This window comes from Diadema setosum, chromosome 6 (genome assembly GCF_964275005.1).
Source record: "Diadema setosum chromosome 6, eeDiaSeto1, whole genome shotgun sequence".
In the NCBI taxonomy this organism is placed as follows: domain Eukaryota; kingdom Metazoa; phylum Echinodermata; class Echinoidea; order Diadematoida; family Diadematidae; genus Diadema; species Diadema setosum.
The window spans coordinates 13465330-13492297 of record NC_092690.1 but is presented as its reverse complement, the minus strand read 5'-3'; the positions used below and the strand labels follow the sequence as shown (position 1 = coordinate 13492297).

At 36.7% G+C, this 26968-nt stretch overlaps 1 protein-coding gene across 1 annotated transcript in view; it reads left to right on the top strand.

Moving 5' to 3' along the window:
• The window catches only part of LOC140229548 (2-Hydroxyacid oxidase 1-like), an 88530-nt gene that overhangs the window by 53626 nt on the left and 7936 nt on the right, over window positions 1-26968 (top strand). The window contains exons 2-5 of the mRNA XM_072309795.1: window positions 18859-19010; window positions 21986-22156; window positions 23422-23527; window positions 26258-26427. Coding sequence (XP_072165896.1) covers window positions 18859-19010; window positions 21986-22156; window positions 23422-23527; window positions 26258-26427 — 599 coding nt within the window. The remainder of the gene's footprint in view (window positions 1-18858; window positions 19011-21985; window positions 22157-23421; window positions 23528-26257; window positions 26428-26968) is intronic.

The following is a 26968-nucleotide window of genomic DNA, read 5'->3' as shown; positions in this document are numbered from 1 at the left end:
ATGCAAAATATGGGAAAGACAAGACATGTATTCACCAAGATACAGGATGAAACATTTTTGACCTTTGACCCTAATTTACATACCCAAGAAGGTGCCCGATCAAGTAGTTGTTATTTTATGAAATAATGTACGTGACATAAACTAAACATGTGCAAAATATTGGGCTGATAGAGCTTGTTTTTCTTGAGTTATTGCAAAGAAAGTTGCAGAAAGAAAGGAATATGAAAATACATGGAAGATAAGCTTTAATTTCAACCAAGTTTTTGGGCATGATGCCGACTCCGTATGAAAAAACGAAGGGCACATTAGCGATAGCCCAAAGTCTCAGCTACAACATACTAAAATATGGGAGAAATTCACCGAAGCATAAGTGAGCTAGTGCTCGATAAAGATAGTCATGTCAGTTTTCATTTCCAGAAAAACTGCACTCCCATAGAGATAACACGTAAACTGGTCAAATTTAACAATGTTACTTTTAATCCCTTTTTACGAGGTGATGCCGTCATCCAATCAAATTGTTGTTATTATATATCTGAAAGACCATTTAATAAGCTACATTATATTGAAATGTGGACGAAAATCAACTAAAGAATAAGTGAGATATGCTTGAATGAACCTGAAATTTGATGACGTCATTTTGAAAATTAACTTTTTTTACTTTATTAAGAAATTTGATATATTTTAATCATTTTTCCAGCATTGCCAACCCATGAAATGACATGTACAACTCATCAGCTTTCAGAATATGTAAAGAAAATGGGGGGTCACCGTCCATCCTGACGAGTAAAATCGGATTTAAAATTGGCAGTTTTTTGGCATTGTTGCACTGTATATCGCCATTGACGCGCGCGCGGAATTTCAACTTTGACGGACCCGTATCACGTCATTTTGAGTGGGATTGACTTGAAACTTGGTAGAAATATTCCTTGACATTTCAGACATCCGATCAAAGTGAAAAAACGGGAAATTTCTATTGCATATCAGCTGTGCGTGCGTATATGCGCGCACGCGTACGCGTCCGTCCATTTTTTTCAATTTTTCAAAAAATGCTTCAAATGGTCTGAAACGTGTCCAAAAAAAATTTGAGCTCGATTTGAGCATACAAATATTTCAACGCGCGCGTACGCGCACGTTTGAAGAGTACAGATGACTGTTGAGAACATGAGTAGAATCAACTTGATTCGAACTATATGTTACGTAAATTTCATTGGAAAATTCCATTCCATTAATGAGATATGAATGAGAATGTGTTTTCATATCATGACGTCATAGTGACGTCACTTTCGACTGATCACTATGATTTTATTAGATCTGTCGTCTTTGGGACATGATACATATATGGTATAATTTTGACATTGATAGGATGAGGACTTTCTGAGCTAAGCTCTACACAACATTTGAGGAGAAAGAACTTTTTTGTGACAACGGGAAGTTTAACACTAGACTTGGAATTTGTCAACACTGACAAATTAGGTGATCCGATCTGTTCGTAAATCAACGATTTGAGTCTCCTGATCCCAATAGGCATGACCATACCGGTTTCATCTGTGTTTAGTGGACATTGGCCGTGTGATGTTTGGATTCTCATTTAGAAAAGGCAGTCAGACCTGCCATCTATGGTACACAATTCCGTATACACTAACGAAGATACAGAATGAAATATATTTGACCTTTGACCCCAATTTGCACAGACAAGATGGCATCTGAGCAAAAAATTGTTATTTTGTGAAATGATCCTTGTAACATGCTCTTTACGTGTGCAAAATATGGGAAAGATAGGACATTTATTCACCAAGATACAGGTTGAAACATTTATGACCTTTGACCCTAATTTACATATCCAAGATGGTGTCTGATCAAGTAGTTGTTATTTTATGAAATAATGTACGTGACATGAACTAAACATATGCAAAATATGGGCGTGATAGGGGCTGTTTTTCTTGAGTTATTGCAAAGAAAGTTGTAGAAAGAAAGAAATATCTCAATACATCGAAGATAAGTTTGATTTCAACCAAGTTTTTTGACGTGATCTCGGCGTCGTATGAAAAAATGCAGGGTATAATCACGATAGCCCAAAGTCTGAGCTACAACATATTAAAATCTGGGAGAAATTCACAGAAGAGTAAGTAAGCTAGTGTTCGATAAAGACCGTCATGTCAATTTTCATTTCCAGAAAAATTCCCTCCCATAGAGATAACACGTAAACTGGTTAAATTTGACAAGGTTACATTATATCTATTTTCACGAGGTGAAGACATCATCCGATTAAAACTTTGATTGAAGAAAACTTAAAGAGTATTACATTGGCTACAACATACTAAAATCTGGAAGAAATTCACTGAAGGGTAATTGAGCTAGTCGTCGATAAAGACAATCATGTCAATTTTCACATCTAGAAAAATTCCCTCCCATAGAGATAACACGTCATAATGAAGATAAAGAAAGAAGTACATATGACCTTTAACCCTACTTTGCACAGACAAGATGGCGTCTTAGCAAAAAGTGGTTATTTTGTGAAATGATTCTTGTAACATGGTCTTTACGTATGCAAAATATGGGAAAGATAAGACATGTATTCACCAAGATACAGGATGAAACATTTTTGACCTTTGACCCTAATTTACATACCCAAGAAGGTGCCCGATCAAGTAGTTGTTATTTTATGAAATAATGTACGTGACATAAACTAAACATGTGCAAAATATTGGGCTGATAGAGCTTGTTTTTCTTGAGTTATTGCAAAGAAAGTTGCAGAAAGAAAGGAATATGAAAATACATGGAAGATAAGCTTTAATTTCAACCAAGTTTTTGGGCATGATGCCGACTCCGTATGATAAAACGAAGGGCACACTTACGATAGCCCAAAGTCTCAGCTACAACATACTAAAATATGGGAGAAATTCACCGAAGCATAAGTGAGCTAGTGCTCGATAAAGATAGTCATGTCAGTTTTCATTTCCAGAAAAACTGCACTCCCATAGAGATAACACGTAAACTGGTCAAATTTAACAATGTTACTTTAATCCCTTTTTACGAGGTGATGCCGTCATCCAATCAAATTGTTGTTATTATATATCTGAAAGACCATTTAATAAGCTACAACATATTGAAATTTGGATGAAAATCAACTAAAGAATAAGTGAGATATGCTTGAATGAACTTGAAATTTGATGACGTCATTTTGAAAATTTACTTTTTTTACTTTATTAAGAAATTTGATACCTTTTAATCATTTTTTCAGCATTGCCAACCCATGAAATGACATGTACAACTCATCAGCTTTCAGAATATGTAAAGAAAATGGGGGGTCACCGTCCATCTTGACGAGTAAAATCGGATTAAAATTGGCAGTTTTTTTGCATTGTTGCACTGTATATCGCCATTGACGCGCGCGCGGAATTTCAACTTTGACGGACCCGTATGACGTCATTTTGAGTGGGATTGACTTGAAACTTGGTAGAAATATTCCTTGACATTTCAGACATCCGATCAAAGTGAAAAAACGGGAAATTTTCATTGCATATGAGCTGTGCATGCGTATATGTGCGCGCGCGTACGCGTCCGTCCGATTTTTTCAATTTTTCAAAAAATGCTCCAAATGGTCTGAAACGTGTGCAAAAAAATTTTGAGCTCAATTTGAGCATACAAATATTTCAACACGCGCGTACGCGCACGTTTGAAGTATATAGATGAATTTTGAAAACATGAGTAGAATCACGTTGACTTGAACTATATGTGACGTAAATTTCATTGAAAAATTCCATTCCATAATTGAGATATAATTGAGAATGTGTTTTCATATAATGACGTCATAGTGACGTCACGGTCGACTGATCACTTTGATTTTAATAGATCTGTCGTCTTTGGGACACGATACATATATGGTATAATTTTGACATTGATAGGATGAGGACTTTCTGAGCTAACCTCTACACAACATTTGAGGAGAAAGAACTTTTTTGTGACAACGGGAAGTTTAACACTAGACTCGGAATTTGTCAAGACTGACAAATTAGGTGATCCGATTTTTTTTTTTAATCAATGATTCGAGTCCTGATCGCAATAGGCATGACCATATAGATTTTATCTGTGTTTAGAGACATTGGCCGTGTGATATTTGGATTCTCATTTAGAAAAGAGAGTGAGGTCTACCATCTTTGGTACCAAATTCGGTATAAACCAGGGAGGTACCTCCCTGGTATAAACTATAACGAAGATACAGAATGAAGTACATTTGACCATTGACCCAACTTTGCACAGCCAAGATGGCATCTGAGCAAAAAGTGGTTATTTTGTGAAATGATCCTTGTAACATGGTCTTTACGTGTGCAAAATATGGGAAAGATAGGACATGTATTCACCAAGATACAGGTTGAAACATTTATGACCTTTGACCCTAATTTACATACCCAAGATGGTGTCTGATCAAGTAGTTGTTATTTTATGAAATAATGTACGTGACATGAACTAAACATGTGCAAAATATGGGCGTGATAGGGGCTGTTTTTCTTGAGTTATTGCAAAGAAAGTTGTAGAAAGAAAGAAATATCTCAATACATCGAAGATAAGTTTGATTTCAACCAAGTTTCTTGACGTGATCTCGGCGTCGTATGAAAAAATGGAGGGTATAGTCACGATAGCCCAAAGTCTGAGCTACAACATATTAAAATCTGGGAGAAATTCACAGAAGAGTAAGTGAGCTAGTGTTCGATAAAGACCGTCATGTCAATTTTCATTTCCAGAAAAATTCCCTCCCATAGAGATAACACGTAAACTGGTTAAATTTGACAAGGTTACATTACATCTAATTTCAAGAGGTGAAGACATCATCCGATTAAAACTTTGATTGAACAAAACTTAAAGAGTATTACATTGGCTACAACATACTAAAATCTGGAAGAAATTCACCAAAGGGTAATTGAGTTAGTCGTCGATAAAGACAATCATGTCAATTTTCACATCTAGAAAAATTCCCTCCCATAGAGATAACACGTCATAATGAAGATAAAGAAAGAAGTACATATGACCTTTGACCCTACTTTGCACAGACAAGATGGCGTCTGAGCAAAAAGTGGTTATTTTGTGAAATGATTCTTGTAACATGTTCTTTACGTATGCAAAATATGGGAAAGATAAGACATGTATTCACCAAGATACAGGATGAAACATTTTTGACCTTTGACCCTAATTTACATACCCAAGAAGGTGTCCGATCAAGTAGTTGTTATTTTATGAAATAATGTACGTGACATAAACTAAACATGTGCAAAATATTGGGCTGATAGAGCTTGTTTTTCTTGAGTTATTGCAAAGAAAGTTGCAGAAAGAAAGGAATATGAAAATACATGGAAGATAAGCTTTAATTTCAACCAAGTTTTTGGGCATGATGCCGACTCCGTATGAAAAAACGAAGGGCACACTTACGATAGCCCAAAGTCTCAGCTACAACATACTAAAATATGGGAGAAATTCACCGAAGCATAAGTGAGCTAGTGCTCGATAAAGATAGTCGTGTCAGTTTTCATTTCCAGAAAAACTGCACTCCCATAGAGATAACACGTAAACTGGTCAAATTTAACAATGTTACTTTTAATCCATTTTTACGAGATGATGCCGTCATCCAATCAAAATGTTGTTATTATATTACCGAAAGAGCATTTAATAAGCTACAACATACTGAAATCTAGGTGAAAATTGGCAAAGGATTAGTGAGATACGCTCGAATGAACTTAAAATTTGATGACGCCATTTTGAAAATTTACTTTTTTTACTTTATTAAGAAATTTGATATCTTTTAATCATTTTTTCAGCATCGTCAACCCATGAAATGACATGTACAACTCATCAGCTTTCAGAATATGTAAAGAAAATGGGGGGTCACCGTCCATCCTGACGAGTAAAATCGGATTTGAAATTGGCGGTTTTTTGGCATTGTTGGACTGTATATCGCCATTGACGCGCGCGCGGAATTTCAACTTTGACGGGTCTGTATGACGTCATATTGAGTCGGATTGACTTGAAACTTGGTAGAAATATTCCTTGACATTTCAGGCATCCGATAAATGTGAAAAAACGGGAAATTTCTATTGCATATGAGCTGTGCGTGCGTATATATGCGCGCGCGTACGCGTCCGTCCAATTTTTTCAATTTTTCAAAAAATGCTCTAAATGGTCTGAAACGTGTGCAAAAAAATTTTGAGCTCGATTTGAGCATACAAATATTTCTACGCGCGCGTACGCGCACGTTTTAAGAGAAAATATGAATTTTGAGAATATGAGTAGAATCCGCATAACTTGAAATATATGTGACGTAAATTTCATTGAAAAACTCCATTCCATTAATGAGATATGAATGAAAATGTGTTTTCATATAATGACGTCATAGTGACGTCACGGTCGACTGATCACTATGATTTTATTTGACCCGTCGTCTTTGGGACATGATACATATATGGTATAATTTTGACATTGATAGGAAGAACACTTTCTGAGCTAATCGATACACAAATTTTGTCCAGAAATAAAGAAAGAAGAAGACCCAACAAAGAATCCGTACAGATACAGAAGGTGATCCGAGAGGATACTCGGATCACCTAACTAGACTCGGAATTTGTCAAGACTGACAAATTAGGTGATCCGATTTTTTTTTTTTTTTTTTAATCAATGATTCGAGCTTTCACCTGAGATTAGGGACATTGGTCGTGTGATGTTTCGATTCTCATTTTGAAAAGGGAGTCAGACCTGCCATCTTGGGTACCGAATTCCGTATACACTATCAAAGAAGCAGAATGAACTATATTTGACCTTTGACCCCACTTTGCACCCCCAAGATGGCATCTGAGCAAAAAGTGGTTATTTTGTGAAATTATTCTTGTAACATGGTCTTTGCGTGTGCAACATATGGGAAAGATAAGACATGTATTCACCAAGATACAGGATGAAACATTTGTGACCTTTGACCCTAATTTACATACTCAAGATGGTGTCTGATCAAGTAGTTGTTATTTTATGAAATAATGTACGTGACATTAACTAAACATGTGCAAAATATGGGGATGATAGGGGCTGTTTTTCTTGAGTTATTGCAAAGAAAGTTGGAAAAAGAAAGAAATATGAAAATACATCGAAGATAATCTTTAATTTCAACCACTTTTTTGGACGTGATCTCGACACCATATGAAAAACAAAGGGGACACGTACGATAGCGGAAAGTCTCAGCTACAACATATTAAAATCTGGGAGAAATTCACCGAAGGGTAAGTGAGCCAGTGCTCGATAAAGACAATCATGTCAATTTTCACATCTAGAAAAATTCCCTCCCATAGAGATAACACGTCATAACGAAGATAAAGAAAGAAGTACATATGACCTTTGACCCCGATCTGCACAGACAAGATGGCATCTGAGCAAAAAGTGGTTATTTTGTGAAATGATCCTTGTAACACGGTCTTTACGTGTGCAAAATATGGGGAAGATAGAACATGTATTCACCAAGATACAGGATGAAACATTTATGACCTTTGACCCTAATTTACATACCCAAGATGGCGTCTGATCAAGTAGTTGTTATTTTATGAAATAATGTACGTGACATGAACTAAACATGTGCAAAATATGGTGGTGATAGAGTATGTTTTTCTTGAGTTATTGCAAAGAAAGTTGGAAAAAGAAAGAAATATGAAAATACATCGAAGATAATCTTTAATTTCAACCACTTTTTTGGACGTGATCTCGACACCATATGAAAAATAAAGGGGACACGTACGATAGCGGAAAGTCTCAGCTACAACATATTAAAATCTGGGAGAAATTCACCGAAGGGTAAGTGAGCCAGTGCTCGATAAAGACAATCATGTCAATTTTCACATCTAGAAAAATTCCCTCCCATAGAGATAACACGTCATAACGAAGTTAAAGAAAGAAGTACATATGACCTTTGACCCCGATCTGCACAGACAAGATGGCATCTGAGCAAAAAGTGGTTATTTTGTGAAATGATCCTTGTAACACGGTCTTTACGTGTGCAAAATATGGGGAAGATAGAACATGTATTCACCAAGATACAGGATGAAACATTTATGACCTTTGACCCTAATTTACATACCCAAGATGGCGTCTGATCAAGTAGTTGTTATTTTATGAAATAATGTACGTGACATGAACTAAACATGTGCAAAATATGGTGGTGATAGAGTATGTTTTTCTTGAGTTATTGCAAAGAAAGTTGGAAAAAGAAAGAAATATGAAAATACATCGAAGATAGGCTTTGATTTCAAACAAGTTTTTGGACGTGATCCCGATACCGTATGAAAAAATGAAGGGCACACTTACGATAGCCCAAAGTCTCAGCTACAACATATTAAAATCTTAGAGAAATTCACCGAAGCATAGGTGAGCTAGTGCTCGAAAAAGATAGTCATGTCAATTTTCATTTTCAGAAAAACTGCACTCCCATTAAGATAACACGTAAACTGGTCAAATTTGACAAGATTACTTTCAATCCAATATTACGTGGTGATGCCGTCATCTAATCAAAATGTTGTTATTATATTAATGAAAGAGCATTTAGTAAGCTGCAACATACTGAAATCTGGGTGAAAATTGGCCAAGGATAAGTGAGATACGCTCGAGTGAACTTGTAATTTGATGACGTCATTTTGAAAATTTGCTCTTTTTATTTTATTAAGAAATTTGATATCTTTTAATCATTTTTCCAGCATCGCCAACCCATGAAATGACATGTACAACTCATCAGCTTTCAGAATATGTAAAGAAAATGGGGGGTCACCGTCCATCCTGACGAGTAAAATCGGATTTAATATTGGCGGTTTTTTGGCATTGTTGCACTGTATATCGCCATTGACGCGCGCGCGGAATTTCAACTTTGACGGGCCCGTATGACGTCATATTGAGTCGGATTGACTTGAAACTTGGTAGACATATTCCCTGACATTTCAGGCAGGCGATAAGTGTGAAAAAACGAGAAATTTCTATTGCATATGAGCTGTGCGTGCGTATATGCGCGCGCGCGTACGCGTCCGTAAAATTTTTTCAATTTTTCAAAAAATGCTCTAAATGGTCTGAAACGTGTGCAAAAAAAATTTGAGCTCGATTTGAGCATACAAATATTTCAACGCGCGCGTACGCGCACGTTTTAAGGTATAGATGAATTTTGAGAATATGAATAGAATACGCTTGACTTGAAATATATGTGACGTAAATTTCATTGACAAATTCCATTCCATTAATCAGATATGATTGAGAATGTGTTTTCATATAATGACGTCATAGTGACGTCACGGTCGACTGATCACTTTGATTTTAGTTCGATTGCCGTCTTTGGGAGACGATACATATATGGTATAAGTTTGAAATTGATAGGAAGAGGACTTTCTGAGCTAATCGATGCACAACTTTTGGGGAGAAAGAAGAAGAAAAAGAAGAAGAAGAAGAAAGAATCCGTACAAAAACAGAAGGTGATCCGAGAGGATACTCGGATCACCTAACTAGACTTGGAATTTGTCAACACTGACAAATTAGGTGATCCGATCTTTTCGAAAATCAATGATTTGAGTTCTGATCCCAATATAGGCATGACCATACAGGTTTCATCTGTGTTTAGGAACATTGGCCGTGTGATGTTTGGATTCTCATTTAGAAAAGGGAGTCAGGTCTGCCATCTTTGGTACCAAATTCCGTATACACTATAACGAAGATACAAAATGAAGTACATATGACCTTTGACCCCACTTTGCACAGCCAAGATGGCATCTGAGCAAAAAGTGGTTATTTTGTGAAATGATCCTTGTAACATGGTCTTTACGTGTGCAAAATATGGAAAAGATAAGACATGTATTCACCAAGATACAAGATGATACATTTATGACCTTTGACCCTAATTTACATACCCAAGATGACGTCTGATCAAGTAGTTGTTATTTTATGAAATAATGTACGTGACATGAACTAAACATGTGCAAAATATGGGGATGATAGGGGGTGTTTTTCTTGAGTTATTGCAGAGAAAGTTGCAGAAAGAAAGAAATATCTCAATACATCGAAGATAAGTTTGATTTCAACCAAGTTTTTTGACGTAATCTCGGCGTCGTATGAAAAAATAGAGGGAACCTTGACGACAGCTCAAAGTCTCAGCTACAACATACTAAAATCTGGGAGAAATTCAACGAAGATTAAGTGAGCTAGTGCTCGATAAAGACCGTCATGTCAAATTTCATTTCCAGAAAAATTCCCTCCCATAGAGATAACACGTAAACTGGTTAAATTTGACAAGGTTACATTATATCCATTTTCACGAGGTGAAGACATCATCCGATTAAAACTTTGATTAACAAAACTTAAAGAGTATTAAATTGGCTACAACATACTAAAATCTGGGAGAAATTCACCGAAGGGTAAGTGAGCTAGTCGTCGATAAAGACAATCAGGTCAATTTTCACATCTAGAAAAATTTACCTCCCATAAAGATAACACGTCATAACGAAGATACAGGAAGAAGTACATATGACCTTTGACCCCACTTTGCACAGACAAGATGACCTCTAAGCCAAAAATGGTTATTTTGTGAAATGATCCTTGTAACATGGTCTTTACGTGTGCAAAATATGGGAAAGATAGGACATGTATTCACCAAGATACAGGATAAAACATCTATGACCTTTGACCCTAATATACATACCCAAGATGGTGTCTGATCAAGTACTTGTCATTTTGTGAAATAATGTACGTGACATGAACTAAACATGTGCAAAATATGGTGGTGATAGGGTATGTTTTTCTTGAGTTATTGCAAAGAAAGTTGCAGAAAGGAAGAAATATTTCAATACATCGAAGATAAGCTTTAATTTCAACCAAGTTTTTTGACGTGATGCCGACTCCGTATGAAAAAACGAAGGGCACACTTTCGATAGCCCAAAGTCTCAGCTACAACATACTAAAATATGGGAGAAATTCACCGAAGCATAAGTGAGCTAGTGCTCGATAAAGATAGTCATGTCAGTTTTCATTTCCAGAAAAACTGCACTCCCATAGAGATAACACGTAAACTGGTCAAATTTGACAATGTTACTTTCAATCCCTTTTTACGAGGTGATGCCGTCATCCAATCAAAATGTTGTTATCATATGACTGAAAGACCATTTAATAAGCTACAACATATTGAAATTTGGATGAAAATCAACAAAAGAATAAGTGAGATATGCTTGAGTGAACTTAAAATTCGATGACGTCATTTTGAAAATTTACTTTTTTTTATTTTATTAAGAAATTTGATATCTTTTCATCATTTTTCCAGCATCGCCAACCCATGAAATGACATGTAAAACTCATCAGCTTTCAGAATATGTAAAAAAAATGGGGGGTCACCGTCCATCCTGACGAGTAAAATCGGATTCAAAATTGGCGGTTTTTTTTGCATTGTTGCACTGTATATCACCATTGACGCGCGCGCGGAATTTCAACTTTGACGGGCCCGTGTGACGTCATATTGAGTCGGATTGACTTGAAACTTGGTAGAAATATTCCTTGACATTATAGGCATCCGATAAATGTGAAAAAATGGGAAATTTCTATTGCATAAGAGCTGTGCGTGCGTATATGTGCGCGCGCGTACGCGTCCGTCCAATTTTTTCAATTTTTCAAAAAATGCTCCGATTGGTCTGAAACGTGTGCAAAAAAAATTTGAGCTCGATTTGAGCATACAAATATTTCAACGCGCGCGTACGCGCACGTTTTAAGAGAAAATATGAATTTTGATTATATGAGTAAAATGCGCTTGACTTGAACTATATGTGACGTAAATTTCATTGGAAAATTCCATTCCATTAATGAGATAGGAGTGAAAATGTGTTTTCATATAATGACGTCATAGTGACGTCACGGTCGACTGATCACTATGATTTTATAAAATTTGTCGTCTTTGGGACATGATACATATATGGTATGAGTTTGAAGTTGATACTCTGAGTACTTTCTGAGTACGTAGATACACAACTTTTGTCCAGAAATAAAGAAGAAGAACCAACAAAGAATCCGTACAGATACAGAAGGTGATCCGACAGGATACTCGGATCACCTAAGAAGAAGAAGACCCAACAAAGAATCCGTACAGATACAGAAGGTGATCCGAGAGGATACTCGGATCACCTAATAAAGAATCCGTACAGATACAGAAGGTGATCCGAGAGGATTCTCGGATCACCTAACTAGACTTGGAATTTGTCAACACTGACAAATTAGGTGATCCGATCTGTTCGTAAATCAACGATTTGAGTCTCCTGATCCCAATAGGCATGACCATACCGGTTTCATCTGTGTTTAGTGGACATTGGCCGTGTGATGTTTGGATTCTCATTTAGAAAAGGGAGTCAGACCTGCCATCTATGGTACACAATTCCGTATACACTAACGAAGATACAGAATGAAGTATATTTGACCTTTGACCCCAATTTGCACAGACAAGATGGCATCTGAGCAAAAAATTGTTATTTTGTGAAATGATCCTTGTAACATGGTCTTTACGTGTGCAAAATATGGGAAAGATAGGACATGTATTCACCAAGATACAGGTTGAAACATTTATGACCTTTGACCCTAATTTACATACCCAAGATGGTGTCTGATCAAGTAGTTGTTATTTTATGAAATAATGTACGTGACATGAACTAAACATGTGCAAAATATGGGCGTGATAGGGGCTGTTTTTCTTGAGTTATTGCAAAGAAAGTTGTAGAAAGAAAGAAATATCTCAATACATCGAAGATAAGTTTGATTTCAACCAAGTTTTTTGACGTGATCTCGGCGTCGTATGAAAAAATGCAGGGTATAGACACGATAGCCCAAAGTCTGAGCTACAACATATTAAAATCTGGGAGAAATTCACAGAAGAGTAAGTGAGCTAGTGTTCGATAAAGACCGTCATGTCAATTTTCATTTCCAGAAAAATTCCCTCCCATAGAGATAACACGTCATAATGAAGATAAAAAAAGAAGTATATATGACCTTTGACCCTACTTTGCACAGACAAGATGGCGTCTGAGCAAAAAGTGGTTATTTTGTGAAATGATTCTTGTAACATGGTCTTTACGTATGCAAAATATGGGAAAGATAAGACATGTATTCACCAAGATACAGGATGAAACATTTTTGACCTTTGACCCTAATTTACATACCCAAGAAGGTGCCCGATCAAGTAGTTGTTATTTTATGAAATAATGTACGTGACATAAACTAAACATGTGCAAAATATTGGGCTGATAGAGCTTGTTTTTCTTGAGTTATTGCAAAGAAAGTTGCAGAAAGAAAGGAATATGAAAATACATGGAAGATAAGCTTTAATTTCAACCAAGTTTTTGGGCATGATGCCGACTCCGTATGAAAAAACGAAGGGCACATTCACGATAGCCCAAAGTCTCAGCTACAACATACTAAAATATGGGAGAAATTCACCGAAGCATAAGTGAGCTAGTGCTCGATAAAGATAGTCATGTCAGTTTTCATTTCCAGAAAAACTGCACTCCCATAGAGATAACACGTAAACTGGTCAAATTTAACAATGTTACTTTTAATCCCTTTTTACGAGGTGATGCCGTCATCCAATCAAATTGTTGTTATTATATATCTGAAAGACCATTTAATAAGCTACAACATATTGAAATTTGGACGAAAATCAAGTAAAGAATAAGTGAGATATGCTTGAATGAACTTGAAATTTGATGACGTCATTTTGAAAATTTTCTTTTTTAACTTTATTAAGAAATTTGATATTTTTTAATCAATTTTTCAGCATCGCCAACCCATGAAATGACATGTACAACTCATCAGCTTTCAGAATATGTAAAGAAAATGGGGGGTCACCGTCCATCCTGACGAGTAAAATCGGATTCAAAATTGGCGGTTTTTTTTTGCATTGTTGCACTGTATATCGCCATTGACGCGCGCGCGGAATTTCAACTTTGACGGGCCCGTATGACGTCATATTGAGTCGGATCGACTTGAAACTTGGTAGAAATATTCCTTGACATTTTACGCATCCGATAAATGTGAAAAAACGGGGAATTTCTATTGCATATGAGCTGCACGTGCGTATATGTGCGCGCGCGTACGCGTCCGTCCAATTTTTTCAATTTTTCAAAAAATGCTCCAAATGGTCTGAAACGTGTGCAAAAAAAATTTGAGCTCGATTTGAGCATACAAATATTTTAACGCGCGCGTACGCGCACGTTTTAAGAGAAAATATGAATTTTGAGAATATGAGTAAAATGCGCATAACTTGAAATGTATATGACGTAAATTTCATTGAAAAATTCCATTCCATTAATGAGATATGAATGAAAATGTGTTTTCATATAATGACGTCATAGTGACGTCACGGTCGACTGATCACAGTGATACATAAAATTTGTCGTCTTTGGGACATGATACATATATGGTATGAGTTTGAAATTGATACTCTGAGAACTTTTTGAGTAAGTAGATACACAACTTTTGTCCAGAAATAAGAAGAAGAACCAACTAGAGATTGTAATTTGTCATCACTGACAAATTAAGGTGATCCGATTTTTTTTTATCAATGATTCGAGTCCTGATCGCAATAGGCATGACCATACAAGTTTCATCTGTGTTTAGAGACATTGGCCGTGTGATGTTTGCATTCTCATTTAGCAAAGGGAGTCATATCTGCCATGTTAGGTACCAAATTCTGTATACACTATAACGAAGAAACAGCAACAAGGACATATGACCTTTGACCCACCTTTGCACTTCCAAGATTGCATCTGATGAAATAGTGGTTATTTTGTGAAATGATTCTCGCGACATCGTCTATACGTGTGAAAAATATGGGAAAGATAGGACAGGTATTCACTAAGATACAAGATGAAACACTTATGACCTTTGACCCTAATTTACATACCCAAGATGGCGTCCGATCTAGTAGTTGTTATTTTATGAAATAATGTACGAGCCATGAACTAAACATGTGCAAAATATGGGGGTGATAGGGCGTGTTTTTCTTGAGTTATCACAAAGAAAGTTGCAGAAAGAAAGAAATATCTCAATACATAGAAGATAAGCTTTAATTTCAACCAAGTTTTTATCGTAATTCCGACATCGTATGAAAAAAAGGAATGGCACATAACGATAGCGCAAAGTCTCAGCTACAACATATTAAAATCTGGGAGAACTTCACCGAAGGGTAAGTGAGCTAGTGCTCGATAAAGACAATCATGTCAATTTTCACATTTAAAAAAATTCCCTCCCATAGAGATAACACGTCATAACGAAGATACAAAAAGAAGTACATATGACCTTTGACCTCAATTTGCACACCCAAGATGGCATCTGAGTAAAAAGTGGTTATTTTGTGAAATGATCCTTGTAACATGGTCTTTGCGTGTGCAAAATATGGGAAAGATAGAACATGTATTCACTAAGATACAGGGTGAAACACTTATGACCTTTGACCCTAATTTACATACCCAAGATGTTGTCCGATCAAGTAGTTGTTATCTTATGAAATAATGTACGTGACATGAACTAAACATGTGCAAAATATGGAAGTGATAGAGGCCGTTTTTCTCGAGTTATTGCAAAGAAAGTTGCAGAAAGAAAGATATATCTCAATACATCGAAGATAAGCCTGAATTTCAACCCAATTTTTTGACGTGATTTTGACATCGTATGAAAAAACAAAGGGCACACTTACGGTAGCGTAAAGTCTCAGCTACAACATATTAAAATCTGGGAGAAATTTACCGAAGCTTAAGTGAGCTAGTGCTCGATAAAGATAGTCATGTCAATTTTCATTTCCAGAAAAACTGCATTCCCATAGAGATAACACGTAAACTGGTCAAATTTGACAAGATTACTTTCAATCCATTTTTACGAGGTGATACCGTTATCCAATCAAAATTTTGTTATTTTATGTTTGAAAGAACATTAGATAAGCTACATCATACTGAAATCTGGGTGAAAATTGACAAAGGACTAGTGAGATACGCTCGAATGAACTTGAAATTTGATGACGTCATTTTGAAAATTTACTTTTTTGACTTTATTAAGAAATTTGATATCTTTTAATCATTTTGTCAGCATTGTCACCCCATGAAATGACATGTACAACTCATCAGCTTTCAAAATATGTACAGAAAATGGGGGGTCACCGTCCATCCTGACGAGTAAAATCGTATTTAAAATTGGCAGTTTTTTGGCATAGTTGTACTGTATATCGCCATTGACGCGCGCGCGGAATTTCAAATTTGACGGGCCCGTATGACGTCATATTGAGTCGGATTGACTTGAAACTTGGTAGAAATATTCCTTGACATTTCAGGCATCCGATAAGTGTGAAAAAACGGGAAATTTCAATTGCATATGAGCTGTGCGTGCGTATATGCGCGCGCGCGTACGCGTCCGTCGATTTTTTCTGAAATACTCCAAATGACCTGAAACGTGTGCAAAACAATTTTGAGTTCGATTGGAACATATTAAAATTTCAACGCGCGCGTACGCGCTCGTTTACCAGGGTCGTGATGAAATTTTATTAAATATATCGATAGAACTTGACTTGAACTATATTATATGTAAATGTCATTGAGAAATTCAATTTCATTAATGAGATACGAATGTGAACGTGATTTCAGATAATGACGTCATAGTGACGTCATGGTTGACTGATCACAAAGATATAATAGATCTGTCGTTCTTATGACGTGATACATATATGGTATAAGTTTAAAAGTCATAGGTGAATGACTTTTTGAGTTAATCGCTGCACAACATTTGAGGAGAAAGAAATAAAGAAGAAAGATTCAGTACAGATACAATAGGTGATCCGAGAGGATACTCGGATCACCTAACAAAGAATCCGTACAAATACAAAAGGTGATCCGAGAGGATACTCGGATCACCTAAGAAGAAGAACCACCAACAAAGAATCCGTACAGATACAGAAGGTGATCCGAGAGGATACTCGGATCACCTAATAAGGGGGCAGTATTAATCGATAATCAGTTGATGGCAACTAATTCGTAGAGGTAAAATGGATGGGACTGATGGGGAGCAGTGTCGTCTGCTATTGCACACGTTGCAGATGTTCAGCTATAATGGATCCAGAGTGGAGACTATTGCCTGCTGATGACCTGACTCCTTGCAGGATGGCGTGAGTTGAGAGAAGAGGGTAGGGATACCCTGTTGGGTTCTGAGGTTGGAGTGAGGGTTTTTGGTGTGTGTGCATGGCATGGTGGAAGGGTGGATGAGGTGTTCAAACGGGCTTTTCAAGGAATGGTATAGTTTTGCCTTAAATAGATGGGGCTTCAGGTTTTTAATTTTTTTTTAGTGAAAGACTATGAGAAACCACTATTGCATGATATGAAAGAGCGTACAATCCCCTTAGAAGAATTCAAAACTTATTTATTAAAATATGTTTTGAAATGGGTGAGATATACAAAAACAAAGTGGTCCTGATAAAGGTGGGTCGATCTTTATATTTTCCTGTTTTTAGATTGCTATCAGTAAGACCAAATAATCTTCACACTGTTAAATTCGAGCGTCTTTATACATGTATAGTCGACTATATGAACATATTGTGAACACATTGTGGAAACTGTTCTTCCCGAGAGGGTGATGAGGAGTTGGGTGACGATCGAGATTGATGATAATTATATGGTACCTAATGAGATACTACTGCATGGTTCGGTACAAAAAAAGTTCACAGATTATGGTCTGCAGGTCGGATAGAGCCTAGGTGTGAAAGCTCACGCTGAAGTTAGGACAGGAAGTTATGATTTGAATAATATATTATATCAAGACATGTTCACAGATGTCCCAATAGAAAACGTCCATGGAAGAGTGTAAAATACATGTGACAAGCATAACAAGTGACGAACCCAAGTAAGCACAAGCAGTGGAGATCGAGTAGGGTGAAGAAAGAAATCGAGGTAATGTTGACTGTAGCAGTGATCGATTCACCCTATGCCCATCTCCGATGTCATGGTGAAAATCAAAGTCTGACAGCACAAACAGATTTTTCATTAATTTTCGTTGTTCCGATAAGTTAGTTGTGTTCGACCAACAGTTTGTCAAACCAGCAAGAGTTATCGGCTTCTCTCGGGGAGAGTAAGTACTTCAGTAAAATTGTCTTAACCAAATGGTATTGGCAATTTCTCATGAAAGAGACAGGCAAAGCCAAATCGCGTTTGTAACACCACGGGATCCTGTAAGTTGGCCAGTATCATTTTCGGTATGTGCCGTCTGGTTTGGTGAGTGCAGGAGCACAGCTCTGAGGAGAGTTCTGAAGAATATTTCTGAAGAATACATCCTCGTAGTGAATGTCACGTAGATGATATACTAGTTCATGTAGAAAGGTGGGAAGAGCATCTCAAAATTTTGGAGGCAATTCTGCTCTGGCTACGAGGAGCTAATTTGGCGGCACGTCCCACAGCACAAAATGCCCTATTGCATTCAGCTTCTTGAGTAAATCTTAATTTTTCACTGAATTTCTTGTAGGACATGGCATCGTGGACGGGGAAATCCATACTATTGGAAGGCTTAGAAAAGTCAGGGAAATGCAGAGACCAGAGACCGATAAACAAGTTCGTTAATTTCTAGGCTTGACAGCATACTATAGGGATTTTTATCCCTAGCTATGCCGACATACATGACATATGCCGGTGACATCTAACTATAAGCTCACTGTCTTCTTCTTTTTCTTCTTCTGGTTAAGTCTTAAAGGTCTCTATTCTCGCTTTAAATCATCCCATGTTTTATGGTAATACATGCATGGCCACCTCTTCACATTTTATTGTTTGCATACGTCTTTGTAAATCAATTTTCAATCTTCAGATATCGTTTCCGACCCCTGGTTCTTCGCGACGTCTCTACCAGAAATCTTTCGACCACGGTACTGGGTCACCGAATCGCCTTTCCTTGTTGCATCTCGCCCACGGCACTCCACAAGGGCGCTCATCCTGATGGGGAGTTAGCCACTGCGAAGGGTAAGAATTAATAAACAGCTATCATCAGCGGTGGTCCTTAAAAATTTTCTTGTTATAAGTACCAAGTTATGAGCAAAAAGGTGCACATAATCATTATTTTATTGTCAATTTGATGGATATCCAGAAAGATATCATAAACTGACCCCCTTTCTATCACTGAGATATGAACCTTGAGAATAGTCAGTCATAAGATAATTGATGACAAGAGTTTGTTAATATTATACGTCGTTTCGTTGATGTCGATTGCTATTCGAGAGCAATTAAGCAATACAAGACAAGAACAATGAACTCTCGAGACAAGGACAATGTTCATCGTGTACCATGGCGTAACGTCATTTTGTGTTTGTGTGACTATACAGTCTGGGTCTGCTTTATAAGCAAGGTGAAAGGGCTGATTTCACGGAGCATGCGCACGATTTGCAAAGAATGCGAATACCTGAAAGAGCGCAAAGTCAAACAATCGTATCACAATCTGCAAAAGATCACATAACCGGCGAGGGGTTCGAAATCGTCGTCAACATATTGTTCGTGGGTGTCGATTGTAGTTCTGGGTGAATTACCAAAAAAAAAAAAAAAAAAAAAAAAAAAAAAAAAAAAAAAAAAAAAAAGAAAAAAGAAAGAAAGAAATTTCTTGAGAACATTTTTTTTTTTCGGATCCTGGGTAGTGATTTGCTCATGATTTATTTTCAAACATGTCTTGCAGTCCTAGTAATAATCATTCAGTCATTTCGTCGACGAAATGACTGAGTTACAATTGAGTATATGAATATAAGAACGACCCAAGTCCAATTTTTGGCCAAATTTAGTTTGACATGGGAAATTGTAGCTTATGCATGGACTCATCTTGTGTGTAAACCCCCGGAAGTGCCTGAAATGAATGAGTTAAATCTTATATTAATGTAAGAATGAAGGACTTGGGTCATTCTTACATTCATATAATAGCGCCCTCTCTCATCCTTCTCCCATCTCTATAGCAGAATATCATGTATATCAAAGAACGACCCAAGTCCATATGAATCAAAGAACGACCCAAGTCCACCACACAAAATGGCCTCTCCATAATTAATGTAAATGTTAATTGTCATAATAATATATGTTCTAATTTGTATATACAATGTTGCCTTCCCATCACAGTTAAATAGAATATTATTGGACAAATAAAAAAGATATGAAGTTTTTTTTTTTAGTTTACTCGAAATGATCTTCCATGGACTTGGGTCGTTCTTATATTCATATACTCAATTATTATTCAAAATACTATGCAATAATATCAAAAATTTGTCAATTTTTATGTACAAAATAATTGAAACAATGGAATAAATTATATCAATTGCAACAAATGGTATCGAGTAACAACGGAACTGAGGGATTAGCCTAAATCAAAATCATTGTTTGTATTACTTAGGCCCCCGGAAAAAAATCAAGATACATCCTAATGAGACACATAACCATGATAACAATAAACAGGGTAGATCTAGGCCTATTTACCGGAATTGCATCAAGAACTTGGCCCCCACTTTGAGAGCTTATCTTTGAAGTCAGCTGATTCTCGAGGTTAAAGGGGATATCCGGTCCAAATATAATTTAGTCTGATTAGAAAGAGTAAGATATTACGAGTTCAATGTTAACATTTTGACTGAAATCGCATGAAAAATAAGGAAGTTATGATATTTTGAAGTTTCGCTATTTTTTTAGGAAAAAGTTCTTGAACGGTAAAGATGAATTATGCAAATGGCAAAGTGAGCATGTCATACCCTCACAACTTGCCTAATAGTTTGTACCTAAAATTTTGAAATTTCCAGTTTTTCATTCAAACATAATTATGCACGAGGCTCAAATCCTTATATATCTAACTGATCACTATTCTGAAGTAATTCAACCAGGAATAACATCATGTCTCAGACTTCAATACCAGAAACATTGAATTTTTGTCATTTTTTTTTGTACACAATCAGTGGAAAATTGTGAGGTTAATGACATGGTCAGCTCTCTCATTTGCATATTCATATCCACCGTATAAGAACTATTTTGCAGAAATTAGCAAAACTTTATCTTTTCATAACTTCCTTATTTTCCATCAAATCTCAGTCAAATTTTTACCGTTTTACTCGTAAGATTTTACTCTTTTTTATCGGACTAACTTATTTTTGGACTTGATTTCCCCTTAAAGAATCACTGCCTGAACGTGACTAGAATTAGAACCTACGTACACATTTCAAAAATTGCCTCCCTGGTGAAATCACCCTGTTAACCCTAACCAGGCCCGGGCTATTTTGGTAGATGATATGAGCCGGAGGGGGGCCTCCCAGCCCCCCTTCAGATCTCGGCCGTCAACTGCGCGATCACGACGAAAATTGTCACACACACACACTGCCCGTGACGTAATCTAAAAACTGTAATGGTGATTCCCCCCCCCCCCCCAAAAAAAAAAAAACAAAAAAAAAACATTTACGCTAATTATGCTAATTTATGCATAACATCAAACTATTTGCCATAAATTACTAAATAAAGCTCCAAACAGGCACATTTTTTGTGTGTAAATATTCTTTCTCGTGTCTTTAGCAAATGTAACTAAAAAAAATGTTGCATCAAAAAAATTCTTTAGTATTTCATCGTTTTACAGAATTTCTTATGTATTTCTTTCTTTTTTCGATGAAATTTGTCCATTGTTGCAAACATGAAAATATGTTAATTGATTTTAATCAATAAAACAAAATAAATCATGTTTTATGAAATTTGACAGTAAGCACAATTTGCATTGAAGTTGTACATGAATTCACGTTTTTGAGCTTTAAATTTATTTATTTATTTATCATTATTATTTTTTGTGGTCTGATATGCACGAACATATTAATGGCTAACTTCGGAACCGCGTGCCCGGGGGTCGCAAATTTGGTGTCAAAAGATGTGGGAGACTTAAAATGGTTATTTAGAATTAAGACTATACATGAATTCCTTCCGCTGGCCATTTGCAGCGGCTGCATCGCGGAACGTGATGATGTCACTAAGCTGTGCAGCCAATGTCCTCCTTGAAGATATTGCTGAGGCCACGCCCACCGGACTGATAATGATGCAACTGTGGATCTTTAAGAACAGACAAATTTCTGAGTTACTCGTTCGACGAGCGGAGAAAGCCGGCTTTAAAGGTATAAATCCGGTATCGTATTTTACAATTTACTTCTTTCTTTACCAGGGAATTTGGACAGTGTGTACTTTGTAACGGGTTTCCTTTGTCAATCAACAATCAGAACACACCAAGGGTTTGGCCTACGCAATGTTCTCTAGGATTTTTAACAGAGGCGGATCCAGGAATTTCGTAAAGAGGGGGCGTGTTTACAAAAATAAAGGGGGGGGGGGGCGCACGCACCCCTCCCCCCATTTTTTTCTTTTTATTTCTTTTGTTTCAACAAAAAATAAGGGGGGCGCAAGCACCCCTCCCCCCATTTTTTTCTTTTTATTTCTTTTGTTTCAACAAAAAAATAAAGGGGGGGGGGGGCGTGCGCCGTTTGTCGTCCTCCCTGGATCCGCCCCTGTTTAATCTCTACTGCGATTGTTAATACCATAAAAGCATATCGTCGGTGGAGAATTAGAAGGGCGTTAAGTTGTCTCGAATACATGGTTTTGGTTACAGCTCGTTATTCCGAAGGTTCGTTATTCCGAAGGCTCTTCAGTCCGAAGATTCCTTATTCCGAAGGTTCGTTTTTCCGAATTTCATTTTCGGATGTACAAATCTTCGGAATAACGAACCTTCGGAATAACGCCACAAATGTTCGGATTAACGAACCCTTTTTCATTTTCGGATTAACGAACTTCTAGGTATAGGGAATTTGCGTGTTTCGGATTAACGAACCTTCGGAATGATGAACCTTCGGAATATCGTACCTTCGGAATAACGAACAGCACCCATGGTTTTAGTGGCAACTTAACGCCCTTCTCACCATCAGTATCAATCAAATAAATCAAATAATGAGAATGAAACGAATCGTGACACCAAAATGTCTCGATTAATGTATTTCTGACCTCTTAGTTGAGGTAGACAAAAACTTATCCAACAGTTACTCGGTGCATGTGCCTGTTAATAACAATAGTTTTGCATGCATAATGTATGTCTTCTATGTTTTGATGTATACTATAGGGATCTTAGGATTTAATCCAGTACAAAAATTCCCTTCTTAACCTCTTTTTAATGTTTTATCCTAGTAATTGCTTTTGATACCCTGATGCACAATTAAATGAGTGAGAGAAAAAGAAATAGTGATTATATAAAAGAGAAATAATGTGTCAAAATACCAAGCAGATTATGAATTATTGTATTCGGATTGAAATAAACTCTGCGGTCAGTTACCCAGCGTTTCAGCATATGATCTTGATTTATTTTCTGTCTTTCTTTTTTCACGAATAATTGTTTCAGCATTGATGTTGACTGTGGACTACATTATACACGGAATGAGAAGGGGAGAACATGAATACAATATACGCCAGAAGACCAGAGAGAATTCAGCTTACGCAAAGCTTGAGTAAAGACTGTATATTACTTCTTACTTTTTTTTTAAAGATGAATTGTCAAAGTGCTTATTGATGTATAACCCAGCAGATGATTATACTGTAATATTGTAGATGGCATGATTTTGCAGAGAAGAAAGCAAGAGAAAGACGATTCACTGACATGACGGAAGAAAAAATAGATATGGAGCAAAATCATAAGAGCAAAATAATGAAAATGGATTTTGTATAAAAAAAAAAACACAAAACCCTATGGCCCGAATTCTCAAAGGTGGAATAACTTTATTACACCGCTTATTCCGCCAATTTATAATAATAATAATAATAATAATACATTACATTTGTAATGCGCTTAATACAATCAGACCGCAACGCTGCTGTTAATGAGCTCAAATCAAAAATTTATCGTACGCGCAGGTTTTTGCGCATGTCCTTCTCAGCACCCGAGATTTTGCGAGATAATTCAGAGACAAAGTGCATGGTCTACGAGATTCACTTATTGACGACATGAAGATCTATTATCCGTGACCAATTGACATGGTTTGTGAATATTTGAAATAAATCACACCTTTTAATGCTTACATTATACAGAATGAGCTTATGATATCATTATTCATATCTCTGCATTATATCGATATTTTCCAAACGACCCTGAGACAAATTAGAACGAGGCTTTCTATTTATTGCCAACCCGACCCGTTCATAGGTTGAATCACCACATGAATGATAGTCAACGTTTTAGATATACCTGTTATAACAGCACACTAAGAACTGAATTGGTCCCTCGCTTAGAAAACAATAAAAATTGAAAATCTCGTCGAGTAAAAATCATAGTGTGGCAATTTGAGATACATGCGCTCCCAGGGTATCATTAGATAAATTACTCAGCGATGTATACAGTGGATTAATAAGGAATAATATTCTAATACCAAAAAAATAGCCCCAAAGAACTCATGTGTGCAAACACAGTGCTAGATCTTGTATTATTGATTTGTATGCAACTTATTAATGCACTCTACTCTTATCTAGTTGTGCCGGCAAAAAAAAAAAAGTTCAAGCCAAAGTTGAGCTGTCGATCAGAGTGGAGTGTTGTTCTTGTTGTTTACGTGGAGATCTTACACCAGCTGCAGTTGCCTGAACCTGAGCGCGTATACACACATTGTGCGCGCGCCCACACACACACTATATAGGGTCCTACACTGTCATCTACACACAGTGTATTACTGTTATGTAGAGTACACGTTTACTGTCATTCCGCGAGGTGCGTTCAACTCTCCACTCAGAGGGAATTAACCAATCAGAAACGCGTATTCGCGGCAAACTGAAATCTCGTCAAAAATTAACTGTACAACGCAATGATTTATTCGCCAACCTGACCCGTTCATAGGATCAGTCCACATAAAGTCATTATGTTTTCATAGAATGATATTTCCTCTTTCATTTTATACCTCTTCCATTTTGGTCCACCTTAATTTCGTCGGTCTAGTGTACCCCTTAAGAAGAATGGAAAATATGCAAATTTTGTGTTTTATAATTTCCTTGTTCAGTATATTTTATATGTCATAACCTTTCAAGTGGTCGAATTTCATCAAAGTACAACTCTTCAGCTTTTTATCGATATATAAATCATGAAGATTGATAATGTCATTTAGATTTACAGACACTCTAACAATGTGGTCTCCCAGCTCATTACGTATTCATGTCCGCGAGGTCCATGCATATGCGTACGATAAATGCGAAGGCTTTTCAGGACGTTGCGGTCTGACTGTAATACAATGTTTCTAAGCGCACATTTATTACGCCTCTTATGCAAATCAGGCCCTCGTGACGTAAAACGACGCGATTTCTTCTCCGGAATCTATTGTCAAAGGTGGAATAACTTATTCCCCGGAATAACTATTCCGCGGAATAGTTATTCCAGCTTTGAGAATTCGGGCCTATGATAATAGTGTCAGTAACGCAACCACATTGGGAGAACGAGACGAATGGGGGAGTAAAGAAAGAAAGAAAAAAAAAAAGAAGAAGAAAAGGTCACTTGTATACAATCAGTAAAGCTACCTCACTTGGGTCTGACCTGGTATATTTCTGCAGTACGTATACATGGTATAGTGTATATACTAATATTCTTTTAAATGGCGGTGTACTGCGTGATCATGTGTGTGTTCTCGAATATTCTTCTCTCCACATTTCTCCATAGTCATACCGACTTACTGTTGTTCTTACAAGGTATACGTAGCTCTACTAGCATTACCGCTGGTGTTAATGTCAATGGTATAACACCCGTCCAGCTTCAATAGGAGACCATACCAACTGTATGGTGTTACTGTGATGTAAATTTGTTCACATTTTTTTTTTTAAATCAAGTACTTTATCGGAAAATTCTTGATTGTCTTGTTGAAGTTCAAAATCAACAAGAAGAACAGTAACTGAGAAACTATTCAAGAAACAATTTTTTATTTTTATATGACATTCTGAGGTGTTAATCTAACACCATAAGTAAGCACCGGAAATGTAACACCAGCTCGGTGTTTCATATTTAACACCGGACCTTTTGCAGTGCGAAGTAACAAATAATCACGATGTCTCACTCAGGTGACAAATTTGAATAAATCTTTTTCCTGAGAAGGGATAGAAAGGATGATATTTGTTGAAGACCATTTATCTTTTTTTTTTTTTCAGAACGCATTTTTTTTTTTCATTTCAATCCTTTATCAATTGACACCACTGATAATGATTTGCTATAGATGCGTCAACATGAACATGATTGAGAAAGAAGTACGCAGCGCCAAAGCTGCCGGCGACAAATTGCTTTGGGACTACATGAGCCAAGCAGACAGCTCGGCAACCTGGGACGACATCAAGTGGGTCAAACGCATCTCATCCATACCAGTGGTGGTGAAAGGGATTCTCACAGGTGAAGAATGGAATCTGTCACACTGCAAAAACATCGGTGTTATATCTAACACCATGGGTGTAGAAAGTAATAACTTGAGATGGTGTTGAAAAGTGTTCATTTGGCGCTTCGTGATGTCAATTTGACACAAGCTGGTGATATTTTCGACACTTTTTCGACACATTTCGACACATTTTCAACAATGACACCGCATGGTGTTGATTTGATATTGCTGGTGTTAATGTCAATGGTATGACACCCTCCCAATGTCAACACGAGATTGTACACACCAACTGGTGTTACTGTGGTGTAAATGTGTTCACAACTTTTCTTTTTCTCAAAAAAAAAATTAAGTACTTTATCGGTGTTCTTGATTGTCTTATTGAAGGTCAAAATCAACAAGAGGAACAGTAACTATGTAACTATTCAAAACACAACTTTATATTTCAAAGTGACACCTGGAGATGTTAATCTAACACCACAAATAAGCATCGGAAATTTAACACTGGACTTTTTGCAGTGCACTGCCAACGTAAAACAAAAGATCCCACTTCATTAAAAT